The sequence below is a fragment of the Epinephelus moara genome, chromosome 1 (assembly GCF_006386435.1).
Source record: "Epinephelus moara isolate mb chromosome 1, YSFRI_EMoa_1.0, whole genome shotgun sequence".
NCBI lineage: Eukaryota > Metazoa > Chordata > Actinopteri > Perciformes > Serranidae > Epinephelus > Epinephelus moara.
The window spans coordinates 29,970,927-29,987,995 of NC_065506.1; the positions used below are offsets into that span (position 1 = coordinate 29,970,927).

At 41.6% G+C, this 17,069-nt stretch overlaps 1 protein-coding gene across 1 annotated transcript; it reads left to right on the top strand.

The window, feature by feature from the left end:
• Nucleotides 1-2,359: 2,359 nt before the first annotated feature.
• slc17a6b (solute carrier family 17 member 6b) lies at nt 2,360-14,330 on the top strand. The gene is made up of 10 exons (XM_050066227.1): nt 2,360-3,027; nt 4,778-5,033; nt 5,935-6,053; nt 7,856-7,970; nt 9,233-9,320; nt 10,632-10,718; nt 11,203-11,345; nt 11,531-11,680; nt 13,732-13,864; nt 14,215-14,330. The coding sequence occupies exons 1-10, from the start codon at nt 2,966-2,968 to the stop codon at nt 14,328-14,330; spliced, it is 1,269 nt and encodes a 422-aa protein (XP_049922184.1). The 5' UTR covers nt 2,360-2,965.
• Nucleotides 14,331-17,069: the final 2,739 nt, after the last annotated feature.

The window sequence follows — 17,069 nt, forward strand, 5'->3', positions numbered from 1 at the left end:
AAAAAAGTCATACCTAAAGGAAATATAACAGTTTAAGTGCACACTTTATTGAGAATATTTCACCCCTTTACTTTTGTATCAGAGAGTCTGTTCTGACAGGGAAGCTGTTAACTGCTTTAGTTCCCCATCCATGCACTTATCAAAGCCACCAGACTCCACTGACACTCATTTTGGCTCACTGATCACTGGAGCTGCAGGTCTGCCTCTGCCTTGATCACTCAGTTAGTTAATTTATGTTATTGTGTGACTTTGTGTAAACCAAACTAACTAAACACCAAAGTCACACAATAACAAAACTGACTGAAGCAGCGGTACACCAGCAACTCCTGTTTTCAGCTATGTTTAATCATTGTTTTTATCAGTGGAGTCTGGCTTTGAAGACAGCGATATAACAGCTTCAGTTCTCTGTCGGACATTGCATGTGATGGCAAAGTTAAGCAGTCCCAGCTGACTCATGACCGACCTTCAAAGCTGAAATGGGGTTGAAATTATGTCAGTTGTTGTTTCAACATTAAAACACTGTTTAACTCTGATGGTTGTGAAAAGGTTTTAAAAAATTCTCATAAATCAACACTGAAATTTCACAAAGATCTGTTTCAATGTTGAAACAATTTTGAAACGGTTAAAGATTATGAAACAACATTGTAAAATCAGTGGTGATCCATCTTTCAAAATCAAAACATAGTTCAACAGTGATTCAGCTGTGGTGTGTGGCGTTGATTCAACAGTGAATAAACATCAGACGACCAGCTGGGGTGAAAATATTCTGAATATAGCGTACACTTAAACTGATATAGATTTTATGGGGCTGGGTTAAAATACATTCTGTTGCTGACCCTGTCCACACCAGTGCATTAGCTTCCGTGTCAGACTCATGCCTGCTTCTCCAAACTGGGGGCGTGCCAACTGACATCCACTGTAAACAGTACACTGACCTTTGATAAGTATCTCATACAACCCCACATCAGAAGATCCAAACTATCCCTTTAAAATGAGCACACAAGCTTTCTTGCTTCAGCAGATGAATGTGGAAACCAGTGGCGTAAGGTAGTTACGACGGCCCCGGTGCACACTATAATGACGGCCCCGACAGTGTACACTATTGTGCACATAATCAAAGACTTGACATCTGATAACATCAACCTACATATTAACCAGCAATCATCATTTAATATCTGTCAATTACAAAAATACCAAATAAAATATATGTCGGAGATGGGTTTGTCTTTTTTAAAGGCACATATAGTGAATGGCACTGTTTTCACTGTTGAGTTCTTTTTTGGAAACAGGCATATCTCCAAGATGGTGATCACTCATAAGGGCCCATTCTCTGGCCAACACATTGTTTGAGGGCCAACTCCTTCTATGGGCCCCCCCACCTCACGCCCTGGTGCAACTGCCTGCACTGTCTATATTTACGCCCCTCGTGGAAACAGCCATCTAGTGTCAAACTCTGCACAGACATCACTCTGTACAGAGAACCTCAAACATCCAAGAAAGTAACAGCAAGCAAAAACCCAATTCTGAGTGTAGAAAAAAATCAAAATTATCATGTAAAACTAAGTAAAAGAATATTATACAGTACAGCTATTCCTGCAGGAATGTGAGAGCAGGCTGCAGTGCCATAAGTGGCCACCAGATGGCGCACCATACCAACAAATGAAGAGAGAGACACTTCTCGCCTTTCTCTTCTCTCTTTTGTCCTCTAATCGCACATCTAGGATCTGTATCTTACTATTTTATAATTAATAGTGGTAGTAGCAGTAGGAGGAGGAGGCCCAGTAGCCTATTAAAATTATTGCTGTTATTATTTTTATTGTCATCCCCATTATTATTATTTGCATCAGTAGTTGTGCCCTACTATTTGGTTATATTTGGTCTGCAGATGAATGGTTATCACATGGCATATCTCTGAAATCTCATCAAATATACACACGCAAAAACGCTTCCAAAATTTTGTGCATGTTTCAGTGGGAAGATGTGGCTGTCGGGGGGGATGAAAGTAGGTTTGAATTATTGATGGATTCCTACGTTGAGCAGAGGAGCTTGTTGGAGGGGGGAATCCACTCCTGCTCATTTGGTTTCCATAGCACCGCCCTCAGGAGAGCTGCAGCTCTCATACATGGGGTTGACTGTCCTTGTTTTTGTTTTTTTAAATATATATGTTTACGCATATAAACGCCAAATTAAAAAACAAAAGAATCGAAATATTTAAAGTTGTGTTATTTGTCACATTATTCAGGCTGCGACATACAGTGAAGACTTGAGCTATGAAAACATTTCCCCCTCTTCCCCCCAGTGTTTTATGGACTGACTAACATAGACAGACTCATATATATGCATTAGCATGTTATATTTGACTCAGGCCTTCATGTGTGCAGAGCAGCTGGCCAGATGTTGGACGCGGAGCTGCTGTCGCTGACCTCGGTGCTGAACACGACGTCAGATGAACCTGCGCGCACCACAGGAGACACGATACAGCCTCACTCCCTCTTTGATTTATTGAAGCTACTCTAAACACCCACTTTTGCTTTCTAAACTTTGATCTTTTTTATTTTCCCGTCCCTTCTCTTTCTCTCACACACATACACACTCTCTGTTTTTTTTTTACTCCGGACAAATCCACAACAGATGCACAACGCTGGCTATCAATTTCACTCCTTTTCGTTTTCCGTCGTGATGGCACTTGGCGCGGCTACTGTACGCCAGGCAGGAGATGAGCTGGTGGTGGATGAAGGCGCACAGATCGTTTGATTCCTCCTCCTTTTTTCTCGCTTTAGCGCTTTCATTGTGAAAATTAGACTCGTCTTCTGGACCGTCGCCTCCCCTGGACTCAGATTTATCACAACTTGTGTTTGTTGTTTTCCTCGCAGCCGCTGCAGTCGGCCATCCTGCGCCGTAACATGACGATTAAGCAGTAGAAATAAAAACAGTGAGAAACAGGCCCTACACATAGAAACTGGATATGGCATCCGTGAGGACGAAAGCCACGGAATTTGCGGGGAAGACCCTGGGTCATATGTACAGGTAAGGACAGGCATTTTCTTTTCTTTTTCTTTTTTTTCTCCATCTTGATTTGCGCGCGTGCCAAATTTCCTCGCGGGAAAGTGTGATTATTTTGCATGCTTGATTTTAAACCAGACACGAGTCAGGAAGGCGTGGAGGTCCTGCAGGTCACCCAAAACTGTTTTACAACTTACTGGGATCTGTAGTCACGCCTCTAGAAGTGAGAAGAAAATTATGCAATCAAATGTGTGTGTGTGTGTGTGTGTGTGTGTGTGTGTGTGTGTGTGGTGACAGCAGGAGGGGGTTTGGATGAACCTAGATGCCACTGGATGGAAGCGTGCACGCACTCAGTTGGTCCTGATGCAGGGGCCTGTGCGTGAATCTCATTAGCAGACAGGTTATACAGGACGTGCAGGCCACGCGCGATTTTTTTTTTTGTGTGTGTGTGTGTGTGTGTGTGTGGGTGGTGACAGCAGGAGGGGGTTTGGATGAACCTAGATGCCACTGGATGGAAGCGTGCACGCACTCAGTTGGTCCTGATGCAGGGGCCTGTGCGTGAATCTCATTAGCAGACAGGTTATACAGGACGTGCAGGCCACGCGCGTTTTTTTTGTGTGTGTGTGTGTGTGTGTGTGTGTGGGTGGGTGGGGGGGGGGGGGTCATTCATAATTTATAATGCATTTCATATTATCCTTTTACACCAGTGACGCACGCACAATGATAACCCTGCTGCGTGTCGTATTATTTTAAAAAGCATCACGTTTTCACAAGTGGTTTCTCTCTCAGACATCTCCAGCTATATTTAGATGATTCCCCTGTGTCCTTGAGAAATTTGGGGGCATTCCTGTGCTTTGTTTATCACAGTCACAGGTAGAAATACAGTGAAACCACGTGCGTATTTATTGCAGCTCTGCAGAGGTTTAATTTTTGTGATTTTTCATAAAACGCAGCTGTGTGTTTTCTCTGAGGCCTCTGATTCCTGTGCATCAATTTGCATTTTATTCGATTATCTTGGCGTCATCATTAATTAGCTCTGGTGCTTTCCATCCATTTGGAGACACGTGTATTTTAATGTTTCGATTCAGAATCCTGGTTTTGGATTTGTGACTACTGAATGTGACTTTCCTGGTAAATAAAAAAATAAAAAATAAAAGGAGGGGACTTTGAGGAATGCCCACAGACGTGTGTGTGTGTCTGCAGGCTGGAGCTGCTGCTCGGTCCCGTGAATGCTAATGAGTGTGAAAGTGAGCGGGGCTGCTGCAATGCGGTACAGTCAGGGACATGTTCGCGTGGTTTGGGCTCCACATGCGAACTTTGTTTTTGTTTTTTCCTTATCATATTATTCCCATAGACACAAACACAGCAGGAGGTGTTTGCTTTTAATCTGCTGCTCATGTCTTATAGCTTGAACCTCACATGTGATGCTCCTTATAGTGGAGGAGGAGAATACAGTATGGAGGCCTCTCCTCCTGTGCATTCATTTTATTGTGGGGATTCTGGGAGAGCTGGCTTCTGCTTTTTCATCACTGACACACCAAAACAATCTCTCTCTCACACACACACACACACACACACACACGCACACACACACACACACACACACACACAAACTACCCAATCCTTAATGAAATATTCACACAATCTAGAAATAACAAATGTCCTCTTTAGAAATATGTTCCACTACAGGATTGATTTTTGGAGTGCATCATCTTGTGTGATGATATTTAATCAGGGGGTGCAGCTTGCTATAGACACTGTCCTCACCTTGCAGGGTGATAGAGAGGAAACAGAAAACCGGGGAGGTGATCGAGCTGACGGAGGATGGGCGGCCCCGGGAGGCCGCGGAGAAGAAACCCCCGCTGTGCGACTGCAAGTGCTTCGGTCTGCCCCGCCGCTACATCATCGCCATCATGAGCGGCCTGGGCTTCTGCATCTCCTTCGGTATCCGGTGTAACCTGGGCGTGGCCATAGTGGGCATGGTCAACAACAGCACCATCCACCAGAACGGCAAGATCATCATCAAAGAGGTGTGGCGACATGCTGACGTCAAAAACAACGTAGACTGCATGCCTCGAGACACCTGACTGATATTTGAACAGAATAAGAAAGACAGAAAGAGGAACATTAATTCCTCTACAGCACAAGCCACAGAATAATAAGGCCTTCTGTCATATTAATCCATAAAACCCCTTTAATCAGCCCCCAATAATCACTGATGAGCTTTTTTATTTAAATTAAATTGGATATTTGTGCGTAAAATCCTTTAACATGCCTACAATATTTTAAAACGTACCCAAATCAATAATGCGCCACAGAGATGGAACTGTTTTATTATGGCAGCCAGCTTTTAAAGCTTTTATAACATCATCTTTAGGTATTATATGATGCCGTTTTAAAAGCATATCATGCATATCTGCTGCGTAAAAAGCTGAATTCATGTTGACGTCATTCTGAAATACACATTTCCTCCATAGAGTTTATTTGCGTAAAAGATAAATAAACCAAAAAATATATATATTTAAAAAAAAAAAAAAAATGTCACATTAAATGAATTTACAGCAGGTTGTTTATATATATAAATCTCAATTTAGGTGAAATTGATGCCTAATTTTGTGCTTTTGCGTTCCAGCCAAATATTAACCAAATAATTTAATCACAAATTTACCTCCACACATGTTCTCAGTGCTTTTTGTTTGCCAGTGCAGGACACACCAATGATTTTAGTGCACAGATCAATGTCATCTGATCGAAATAAAGCGTTGCAGGCCTTTAATAAACAGGCCTGGCTTTGGATCAATGCATCCAGAGAATATTGTTTCGTTTGTTTCTTGCTTTATAGTCTAAACATGTTCATCAGAGGTTATTAAATACTGCTCAACTTCAGTGTTTTTTACCTTACTGGTTTTGTTTTTCCATATTGCCTCCCAGAAAGCCAAGTTCAACTGGGATCCAGAGACAGTGGGAATGATCCACGGATCTTTTTTCTGGGGCTACATCGTTACACAAATCCCGGGAGGATACATATCCTCCAGGCTGGCAGCGAACAGGTAGGCGGCACTCCCCGTGAATCACCATAAATACAACACACTCGGCTGATGAATCATTATGGTATTAAAAAAAAAAATCATATGTGGGCCAATTAAACGAAATGACTGAACAGTTGGCGTGACTCTCTCTCTTCCTCTCACTCTCACTCTCCATTGTTTGTTATTTTTAAAATACGTAGGAAACGAAAATGAACACATGGGCACTGGAATAAATTCAGACAATAAAAAAAACGCAGCCAAGGCCTGAAATTAGAAATAAAAAAAACATGGCGTCATTCTTGCTTGAATTATGAATTGGATGAAGAGTCCACAGTCACAGGCTGAGTGTGCATGAAGGCAGCAGTAGCAGCAGACAGTCAGCTGCTCTGAAGTGATGCAGAGCTGCAGGGAGGGCACCGGGCTGGCAGGCCTGCAGCTCCTGGTGTCAGGGCTCTCTGCCACCTGTTAATGAGCTCCCTGGGGGGAGCCGGGTCTAATCTGTCGCTCTCTCAGGGCATGGAGACCAGACCCTGTCCTCACGCCAAAGGCTTTAATTCACATGAGCACTGCCAAAGCGTCACCATGATTATTACAAACACTATAGGCTATAATATTATAATATAAAAGATGCAGGTTTTTATTGATTGCGTGTTGATATGCAGGTTGCCATGGATACAAAATGCTAATTGTGTCATTATTGGTGACACCACTGTAAAGGCAAAATGGTTCCGCTTAAAAATCGCTTTAGAAATTAAGGTTTTGACAATAAAAGTCGAACAAAAAAGCCAAATATTGACAAAATGGCTACTAATTATTATACTTATTGTTATTTAAAGGCAGTTAAAATTATAGTTCTATACATACAGATTAATTTTAATGTTTGACTGCTGCTCTTTGTCTTGATATTTTTATTTCCCTTTTATTGTCTGCTCCTCGTCCCGTTGATTGACACGAGCGTGTAATCGAATCAATTGGTCTCGTGCCCAACAGTAGTCTCGCCCGGATTAGGGCTTGCCCCCCGCGTGCACATGAGAGGGGCGGGAAAACGTGACATAAATGAGAAATAGCACAGTGGTAATGGATGGCCTGGCCCTCCCTGCGCGAGATCTCACCTGCTCAGCTGCTCCCTCGCGCTAAGAAACGGTGTTAAAGAAAATGTTTCCATCAAAAGAATAGAAAGAATTTTATTGTTTATTTTTCAACAACCCTAAAATATGAGCTTTGTAACCAGTCACAGCCTCATTTGGTTAAATGATTAGCAAAGACAGGCCTACACAAATGAAAAAAAATCTAGTGAGGATAAATCTTCTTTAATTCAATGTCAAATTAAAATTAAATGTCACTCTGCATGAAAAACACATTTATTGAAACAGTAGCCCAGCATAAGTAATAATGGTTGCTAGGCGACACACTGTGCTGGTGTGACGGAGCGGTGCTCCTGGAAATTTTTATTTCCGTGACGCCAGAAGAGCGCGTGAGGCGCAGGACCAATCAGAGCAGAGCTGCGTGCTCTTATTGGCAGCAATAAATAATCATAATCTTAAATGTTTTTCAAATGTGGCACATTTCTGTTCTGTCCAAACGCAGATTGAGACAAAGAGACGTTTAATGGCCTTTTATGTGGCCTAAAATATGAAGCAGTGTTTTTCCATGAGAGATTATTTGTAATTAAAAAATCTTGAGGCCAATATTATTTTCTTCCTAAACAAAAATAAAGGCATATTTCATCTGCTGTGATAATTCATTGCTCTACTCCTTACATTCAGTTCAGCTGCCATATATATATAAAATGCTGTTTTTAAAATGCATGTTATTATTTTCAGGGTATTTGGTGCAGCCATTGTGCTAACCTCGACTCTCAACATGTTCATTCCCTCGGCTGCCCGAGTCCACTATGGGTGTGTCATCTTTGTCAGGATATTACAAGGGTTGGTGGAGGTAAGAGCATGTTGTCATCTAAATATTTTAAATCTTTATTTCCTTTAATGAAAATCCTGGATGGATTTTTCCACAAAGAAGAGCCTGCATTAACAGAACATAAAAGCTACACATGTGTTGTGAGTCTCTGTTATCATGGCTGTCACTATCTGAGGATTTGCAACCCAGGTGGGCTTCCTGCACATGTCACTCCCTCAGAAAGCAGAGAAAAGACTGTAACATGCACAGGATATTCAGACAGGAAATATGAGAGGAGCTGTATTGATCCAGTCCACTACAGCTGAGTGTTTGTGGGATAGTCCAGCTTCCTATTATGCTGTCACACTTTGTATCCTGGATACACAACAACAAAGTGCTGGTTTACAGAGAGATGCAAAGCAAGATGCTGACAGACAAACGCACATCAATCCTCTGGCTTCATAGTGAAAAATGTTGTGTTGCTGATGGTGACGAAATTTGTCTGTTATAGTGCAAAATAAATGCATACATGATGTTTTAACACAGGAGGATGTCTGGCTGCCATGATGGCAGATAAGTAGCCTTGATTCACACACCATGCTGCAGCACATCTTTATTAAAGGCTAAATGACAGATTTGAATTGTGTGTCAAAAAAAGCAATCTATGTTACAACACACTGGACTGCTCTCCTAAGAAAGTCCGTGCAGACTGTATTTTACGTCAGCACAATTTGTTCAAATTAGTAGCTGATGAACATTTAATAGCTGCAGGGCTGCTTTGCTCCATGAACAGCTCATCAGCTCCTCTTTTCTCGTGGCACCGTAGCAATTTGCTCATGGTAATTACAAGGGTGAAAATGTTAATTTTTGTTGGTTATTATATCAGACATCTGTTGGTTTAGATTTGTATCTAAAAGGGTATTCCCTCACTGTTAAACTCACATAATCCAGAATTTAATGTAAAACATTATAGTGTTTAAAATGGGTGTAGAAAATGGTTTTGTTTCTATTCATATATGGATTTTGAGATCATTATTTACTGAAACAACACTGTGTTGGATCCATCAAAAATAGGTACAAACCAATGCTTATAATTTGTTTACTGCACAAACTTAAACATTTACCAAAATGCCAAAAATGGCTGACATGGAGCACAGACTACTTTAATACATTTCCCCCAAAAATGGATCAGGAGGCCTCAAAATAATGAGCTAAAGAACATGGAGTCCCAGTCTGCTGCTAACTGGTTTTACATGTTGCTTCGCCATGAGTTAACACAGATTGTTGGTGTGTGTTGTGTTTAGGGAGTGACCTACCCGGCCTGTCATGGCATCTGGAGTAAGTGGGCTCCTCCGCTGGAAAGGAGTCGTCTGGCCACCCTGTCATTCTGTGGTAAATACTTCTTTCTTAATTTCTCCTATTGGCATTTATACATTTGGTTCAGAAGTGATGTACTGCATATTACTGAATTACACAAAGGGATACTTTGCTGATTTTAAGCCATCTTTATATCAGAACATTGTGGGTAGTTTGTGTAAATGGAATGTGATAAACTTCCCTACATCATACTAGTGCCCAGATCTCCAAGGTCATCCCCCAGTGAAAATCATTTTACGTCATCCACTGGATGATCCAACAGATTTTTGCTCGATCTCGCCATTTGTACAATAATAGAGTGATGCAGGAATGAGGCCTAAAACCCAGAAATGAGTTGCTTCCCTCATTTTAAAGTATTTGTGTCTTGTAAATGGGGTTTTAGATTAGATGCCTGAAATAAGGTCTGCTTAAAAGAGTTTTACGTTTTGTTCCTGACATAAAATACATCCGTAAATACCCTGCTTGTAAATTTTTAAGCGTTTAGCTGTCTTAAAAGATTTGGTTGCTAACAAGTGGTTATATTAGACTACAAAACATCATCACGCCAACCACAATATCACAGCCTTGTTTTGGTGGCAACGTTGAAGTCATGCGACCATAGTGTAGTTCCTTTACAGCCTAATGCTGGCTTTTTTACAAGCTGGCTTCCAAACCCATAAAAGTGGTGGTCATTTGTGAAAATCATCTTGCTGAACAAAATGTGTAAGTATTATAAACCTTTGTTCACCACAGAGCTTATTTTCTGCAAGAATCCAAAATTCAATGGAAGAATCCTGTCGGCTTTTTTGAAAAGGGAACCTAATTTCTGCATCGGCCTACAAACAAACATCATCCCTGCAGCACTCTATAGGCTGTTGTTCAAACTACAGATTGTACTCATGCTTTTTGTGTACCTGCAACCACAAACACAAGAAGTATAAAAGCGGATCGAGAGAGACCTGCCCCTCTGTCTCTCTCCAACCGAACTCCGATCAAACAGTTAAACTACACCGCAATTTCGAATATAAACCAAGATTTTGTTGCGATTTTGCCTATTTCTGGCCTAAAATGTTTTGGAAACATATTTTTTACTTACTGTGAAACTATAATTCGAGATTGTCTAGCCTCGAATTACATCACCCACCAACTGGAGCCGTTATTGGTCCAGTGCAGCACAGTGCATGTCGATAGTTTTCTACCTCTGGAGCAAAAGCAAATGCTGCAACCCTTTTTCTCTGTTTTCTCTGGTCAGGTAGCACCAATTTCAAAATGTGAAGAGACCATCTTTCCAGCAGTGAAATACCTCCTAAAGTAGTCTGACTTATCCCTTGTCTCACTGTCTGTCAGGCTCTTATGCTGGTGCTGTGATAGCGATGCCTCTGGCTGGGATCCTGGTTCAGTATTCAGGCTGGTCCTCGGTGTTCTATGTCTATGGTAAGATTGATCGATGATGCATGTGATATGTGTATGTGTGTGTGTGTGTGTGTGTGTATGTCATTGCACAAGTGAATATGAAATGAGGTGAAATTCTGTGGTGACTTAATGACACCAAAGAGCGGATATATGTGTGGAAATCTGTTTGGCTGAGGTGTTTTTAAGCTTGGTTGAAAGCTCAAGAGTTTAACACTCAGAGAGTCCAGTGAAAGTCAAATGGATTTATCCAGGCAGACTGCGTATTGATTTCCTCCCCCCGATGTTTTGGTGTGTCAATAAATAACCCCCCATGTTTCTCTCTTGACTGGATACAGTTAGCTTTCCTGTCTGGGTTTTATTCTCTCAGGCATTTTGGAGGGATCAGACTGCCAAACACTGTGTGTGTGTGTGTGTGTGTGTGTGTACTGCTGAGGTCAAAATTAGCTGCAGTACTTCATCTATAATTATCTAAAGTTCTAACATGTAATCTATCTGTGATACGCAGGATGCTTCGGCATTTTCTGGTATATGTTCTGGATCCTTGTGTCTTATGAGAGCCCTGCTGTACATCCGACCATCACTGATGAGGAACGCTGCTACATTGAGGAGAGCATTGGAGAGAGCGCCAAGCTGGCCGGTCCTGCTGAGGTAACAACCCAGAGTAAAGGATGACAATAAATATAATTCACTCAACACAGCACTCTTTGTTTTTAATTCTTTGTGTTGAAGAGGGCGCTAGAAGTACCGGCACAATACCAAGCTTTCATTAGCCTTCACCTATCAAACATGTATTATCATGTGTAAAATTAATCTTATGTGATGATCTGTTCCAGAAATTCAAGACCCCCTGGAGGAAGTTCTTCACCTCTATGCCTGTCTATGCAATCATCGTGGCCAACTTCTGCAGGAGCTGGACATTTTACCTGCTGCTGATTAGCCAGCCTGCATACTTTGAGGAAGTCTTTGGCTTTGAGATAAGCAAGGTGAGCTCACAGTGCACGTCAGTGGACAAGTGACAAAGATGGAGCATGAATTGAGTGATCAAAGTAATGGATTCAAATGCGATGGAAAAAAACAACAGCAGTGCCAGATGTTTTAGAGTTGAGCGTGTGATACTTTGTTCCTGGAATGATTCAATATCAAAATCAATGTCAGTGCAACTGGTGGCCTGCTGGTCTCTCTCATGTACTGATACGTTATAAAACAAGAAAGGACACAAACGATTGTCAGAGTGACTGCTATCACAAAGTCTTTGATACTGATTTTTAAGGAGTAAAAAGGCAGGTAAGTAGCCACAGAATAAATTATTAATATGCAATAAAATAAAAGGAATGTAGCTGTAGTTGTAACTGCAACATAATTAACATTATTCTAATTTTTATGGTATAAAAGGAACAGTGTGTAAGATTCAGGGAGATTTGGTGGCATCTAGTGGTGAGGTTTGCAGATTGCAACCAGCTGAAACTTCTCCTGGTTAGATTTTTATCAGTGTTTATTGTTCAGGAGGTTTTTCATAGGGAGCTGAATTATCTGCAGAGATCTCCTCTTCTTCAAAACAAATGGATCAGGTCATTTAAACCAGTAAAAACACTGAATTTAAAGCAATTTCTCATTACAAAGCAGTGTTTATCTGACGCTGTTTGGCTTGTCACGGACGAGTCGCTTTCCCAGCACCTGCAAATGTGCGCTCACCCATTTTCTCTGATAACTTAATGTGTGCTCACCTTATTTCTGATCCAGATATTCAGAAGGTTTTGACTGGGAGCTGAATTATCTGCAGATGTGTCTTCCTCTCCAAAACAAACAGACCCAGCAATTCAAACTAGTAAAAACCCTGATTTAAGTAATTTAATAAGTGCTTTTCTGACACTCTCATCGCGGAGGGGCTGCTAACTACAGTGGCTGACATGACAACAGGAATGGTCCTATCTCGAGCCAGTGTTTGGTTGGTCCATTCTTGGCTACTGTAGAAACATGACAGTGCAACATGGCAGACTCTGTGAACAAGGACCTGCTCCATATGTAGATATAAATGACTCATTCTAAGGAAAAGAAAACACAACAATTCTTATTAATACACTAAAGAAACAACACATTCTCAGTCCGACCTCGTCACATATTGATGTTTGGTCATGGACTTTCCACATCCACATACAACGTGAAAGGTACCCTGGGTGCGTTGTTAGTTAATGTTCTGGGACCTCACGTCAAATTTTGCCTGGTACGTGTATTGTCTTCTTTCAAAATAAACTTCTGTTTTCACAGGAAATTCAACGCTTAAATACAGTCTCTTTCAAAATAAGCCAACAAATGCATGTGGTTAGGTTTAGGAAAAAAGAACAGAGTTTGGCTTTAGAATCTTACGGGACGTGAACACCTCTCTCACGGGTGAAAGTCTTTGTTTGTTTGACCCATCCACCACCTCGCACACCCGCCCCACTTGGACTTACGGCACCTTAACTTTTGACCTTGTCCCTTCGCGTTCCCCCTCTGACACTGCCGGGCGCCGTTAAACTATAACAGCAACCTTTTTTTGTTGGTTTCTGACGCCGCAAGTCACTGCCCAAGCACTGGATTTCAATGACTTTGAAGTGAGACTGGGCTCAAAGAAAACTTATATTCCACTTCTGTCAGTATATCCCTCTAAATCCTACATACTGGACCTTTTTAATATTCAATGACTAAATAAAAAACAATCAAAGTTAAAGTTTAGGTGGAAACATCTTGAGTTATTATTAACTGAAACACAAAAAATCAGAAACTCAGCTAATCTCTCCCTATTCATTGTACGATGCACTACATTTACCCTCTATGTAAATGTATCCACTGTAGTGCTCCCAAAAATTCAGACAATGGAACAGACAAATCAGTGTCCATGGCAACAATCCCACAATGCAATTCACCGCATCTTAAAGATGAAGAAAAAATTGTCATTGGCAGTGATGATACTTAATAATAATGTTTTCCTCATGAATTTATTGTGCTATTCTAATTTACTTAGCTGATTTGTTTTATTGTCTGCACGTGGTTTTAGGTTGGCATACTGTCTGCCCTGCCACATTTGGTGATGACTATCATCGTGCCCATCGGCGGCCAGCTGGCCGACTACCTACGCAGCAAGAACATCCTGTCGACTACCACTGTCAGGAAAATCATGAACTGTGGAGGTGAGAAGTCTGAACTGAGGATGAAATATCACTTTCCGCACCTCGCTCTGCACAGCCACCGGGTGCTACTTTCATGGTGTTAGATCCATACTGCTCTTTTTTTCTGGCTGCTCTACACGGCCAGAGAGATGGTTGTGTTTATATTTTTGTAAAATCTATCTGTTCAATACTTAGTTGACTCGCTGATTGTGACTGTGCATTGATTTCATATCTGTCACTTATGTAATTGAGTGCAGGCCATGTATCATGCTTAATTCAATTGGCACTGCGATGACCAACAGCCCACGGGCTTTGTGTGTTTCTGTGTGTGTGTGTGTATGTGTGTGTGACCTGCTGTCTGTCTCTGTCAGGATTTGGCATGGAGGCCACATTGCTGCTGGTGGTAGGATATTCCCACAGCAAAGGGGTGGCCATCTCCTTCCTGGTGCTGGCAGTGGGCTTCAGTGGATTTGCTATATCAGGTTAGTACAAGTAAAACACACTTTGTGCTCAATTAGAATGTTATCTGTATACAATTTAGGAAGTGATGTACTGCAGTTAAAATCATGTGACCACTGTAGAGGAGTCGTTTTACTGGATCTCATGTAGTGTGGCTTTGTATAGTTTTCACAGTATAAGAACCGATGGATTTGGGGAGTCTAAGAGAATGCTAATAAGCCGCATTGGTAAAGGGTATATATTCACAACAACAGCTGTTCATGTAGCTGTACCATTACATACATCCTTACATCCTTAATGTACAGTTACGTAATTAGCAAAAAGTTACGAAGGTTCAGTTTAGGAAAAGAAACTTGGCAAGGGCATACCTTAAAATGCCCCAGAGTTCACTCAAAGTTCACACAGTTCCAAACACACATCTCCGGGGGTAAGTCCTTGGTGAAGGTCTGTGTTACCAAACTTACCTCTTAACAAGAGTGCTGAGGACTTTGTCCTTGTTCACTCCTGTCACTGCATTGGTCGTGTGATTGCAGCCTTTCAAAATACATGGAATATGTACAAATTTGGGGGCGTAGCTTTTTGTAAGGAAACATACAAATAGTTTATAAGAATAGCCTGAATAAAACGAAATCCTAAAATATCAGTACAGATGATGTTATGGACAAGGATACACTTAACAGTGTTTTGACTGACTCGGATATTCAGCCATATTTATTTGAGCCATGCAGCAAAGAGAGATCGAAGCTGCGGTTGCATGAGATGTGCAAGAGGTTATGGCCAGCAGGGACCCTCCAGAACCTGAGCTAGCAATAGTGGTGCATTTGCTCAAATTGCCCAACAGAAATGTAATCACTCGGCTGCAATGAATTTCAGCCTAGGCTGTTTTTGTTGGACACTGTTGCCAAATGCCAACCCAGAGACACTCCTTGTGTGTGTGTAACTATGCATTAAAGTTTTGCTCCCCACTTGGACAAAAGGGTCCTGGAAACTGTTTCAAGGTATTGAGGATAAACTGGAAAAGACAACCAAGACCAGCAAGGCCAACAGGGCAGATGGCCATTGAGTGAGGACTTTTGTCACCTTACACTACAAAGTAATAGCTATGGGCTAAGGTGGTAATACAAAGGAACATTGTGCTCCACGAGCAGAACTCACCTTTCTCGGTCAACATAGCATGCACAGGAATTTCTGCCTCAGTTGACTACATTTACCATCAACACTGATCGGACATCCAAATAAAAAGTGGCAAGTACAAGGAACACTATGACATTGTTGGGAAATAAGCATGTTTGCTTACTTGCTGAGCGTTAGATGAGAAGCTACACGCAGAAGGTTAGGGTAGCTTGGCATAAAGATAGGAAAAAGTTATCTCTCTCCAAAGGTAACAAAATCTACCTACCAGCATCTCTAAAGCACATAAATTAACATGTTATTGCTCCTTTATTTATATAATACAAAACCATCCATCCATTTTCAACCGCTTATCCAAAGCCGGGTTGCAGGGGCAGCAGGCTGAGCAAAGTATTCCAAATGTCCCTCTACCCAGCAACGCTTTAAAGCTTCTTCTGGGGGACTCCAAAGCTCTCCAAGGCCAGACAAGATATGTAATACTCTCACTCATGAACAAGACCCCAAGAACTCCCTCACTTGGGGCAGTAACTTACTCCCAATCTGGAGGGGGCAATCCACCATTTTCTGGTGGAGAGCCATGGCCTTAGACTTGAAGCTGCTGACTCTCATCCCAACCGCTTTACACTCAGCTGCAAACCGCCCCAGTGCATCCTGGAGGTCACGGTGTAATGAAGCCAACAGAACCACATCATCTGCAAAAGGCAGAGATGCACTTCTGAGGTCACCACTCCAGACCTCTTCCACCGCCCGGCTACACCTTGAGATCAAAACCCAAGTGTTATAATGACATAATGGGCTTATGGGAAGTTAAATGTTGGACTGTTTCTTAGCTAAGAGCAGTGATCTTAGACAGAATCAAGCTAGCTGTTTCCCACTGTTTCCAGTCTTTATGCTAAGCTAAGTTAACTGTCTCCTGGCAGTAGCTTCATATACACTCAAAAAATATGACAGTGGTATCAATCTTACCATCTTTCTCTTAGCAATGATCAGCTACTGTATATCTGAGATGCTGCATCATTGTAGTTGTTCTTTATTTGGTAATTTAGTCATTCTTATTTGACCACTGTCTCTTGTCTCAAGCATAGAATTTTAAATGATGATCCAAATTGTGTTGCCTTGTTAAGGATTCTGTACAATCTGAGCATGTAGACGTGGTGAACATGAACCTAAACTAGATCTCTTTGATGATAACATTGGGTAGTTGGGAAATGTGTAAACATCCCAAACAGTGGTTTGTGTGCAGCTGTTTGGTAATATGATGTTGCATATACATGTAGAACAGTGTTCTCCTTTAAATTGTATTTTCAACACCCAAAGAACTCCAACGCTGAGCTCAATCACCATCATATTTTAGATGTTTGTAACACATTTTCACTGACTGGCAAAATGAACCCTTTCAGCTTTATTCAATCATTCATTCAACAGATCTTTTCATGTTTATGCTCAGAAGATGCAGAGAGCTGTGACTGTGTGCAAAATCAGTTTCTTGCCTGTTGTTCTTGAGCTTTCTCCTGGAGTGTTTAATAATTCAGTGCTAGCTGTCTCGGGGGATTTGCCAGGCAGGCAGTGTGAGGCAGATCGCGAGGACACTTACTCATTCAGCCAGTCAGAGTGGGGGAGGAGGAGGATGTGTGGC

What these genes read in the sequence shown, in the direction of transcription:
- slc17a6b (XM_050066227.1), top strand. Translation starts at nt 2,966, where the DNA reads ATGGCATCCGTGAGGACGAAAGCCACGGAATTTGCGGGGAAGACCCTG. An exon ending in TCCAGGCTGGCAGCGAACAG is followed by an intron (nt 6,054 to 7,855) that starts GTAGGCGGCACT and finishes TATTATTTTCAG; the next exon opens with GGTATTTGGTGCAGCCATTG. An exon ending in TTGGCTTTGAGATAAGCAAG is followed by an intron (nt 11,681 to 13,731) that starts GTGAGCTCACAG and finishes ACGTGGTTTTAG; the next exon opens with GTTGGCATACTGTCTGCCCT.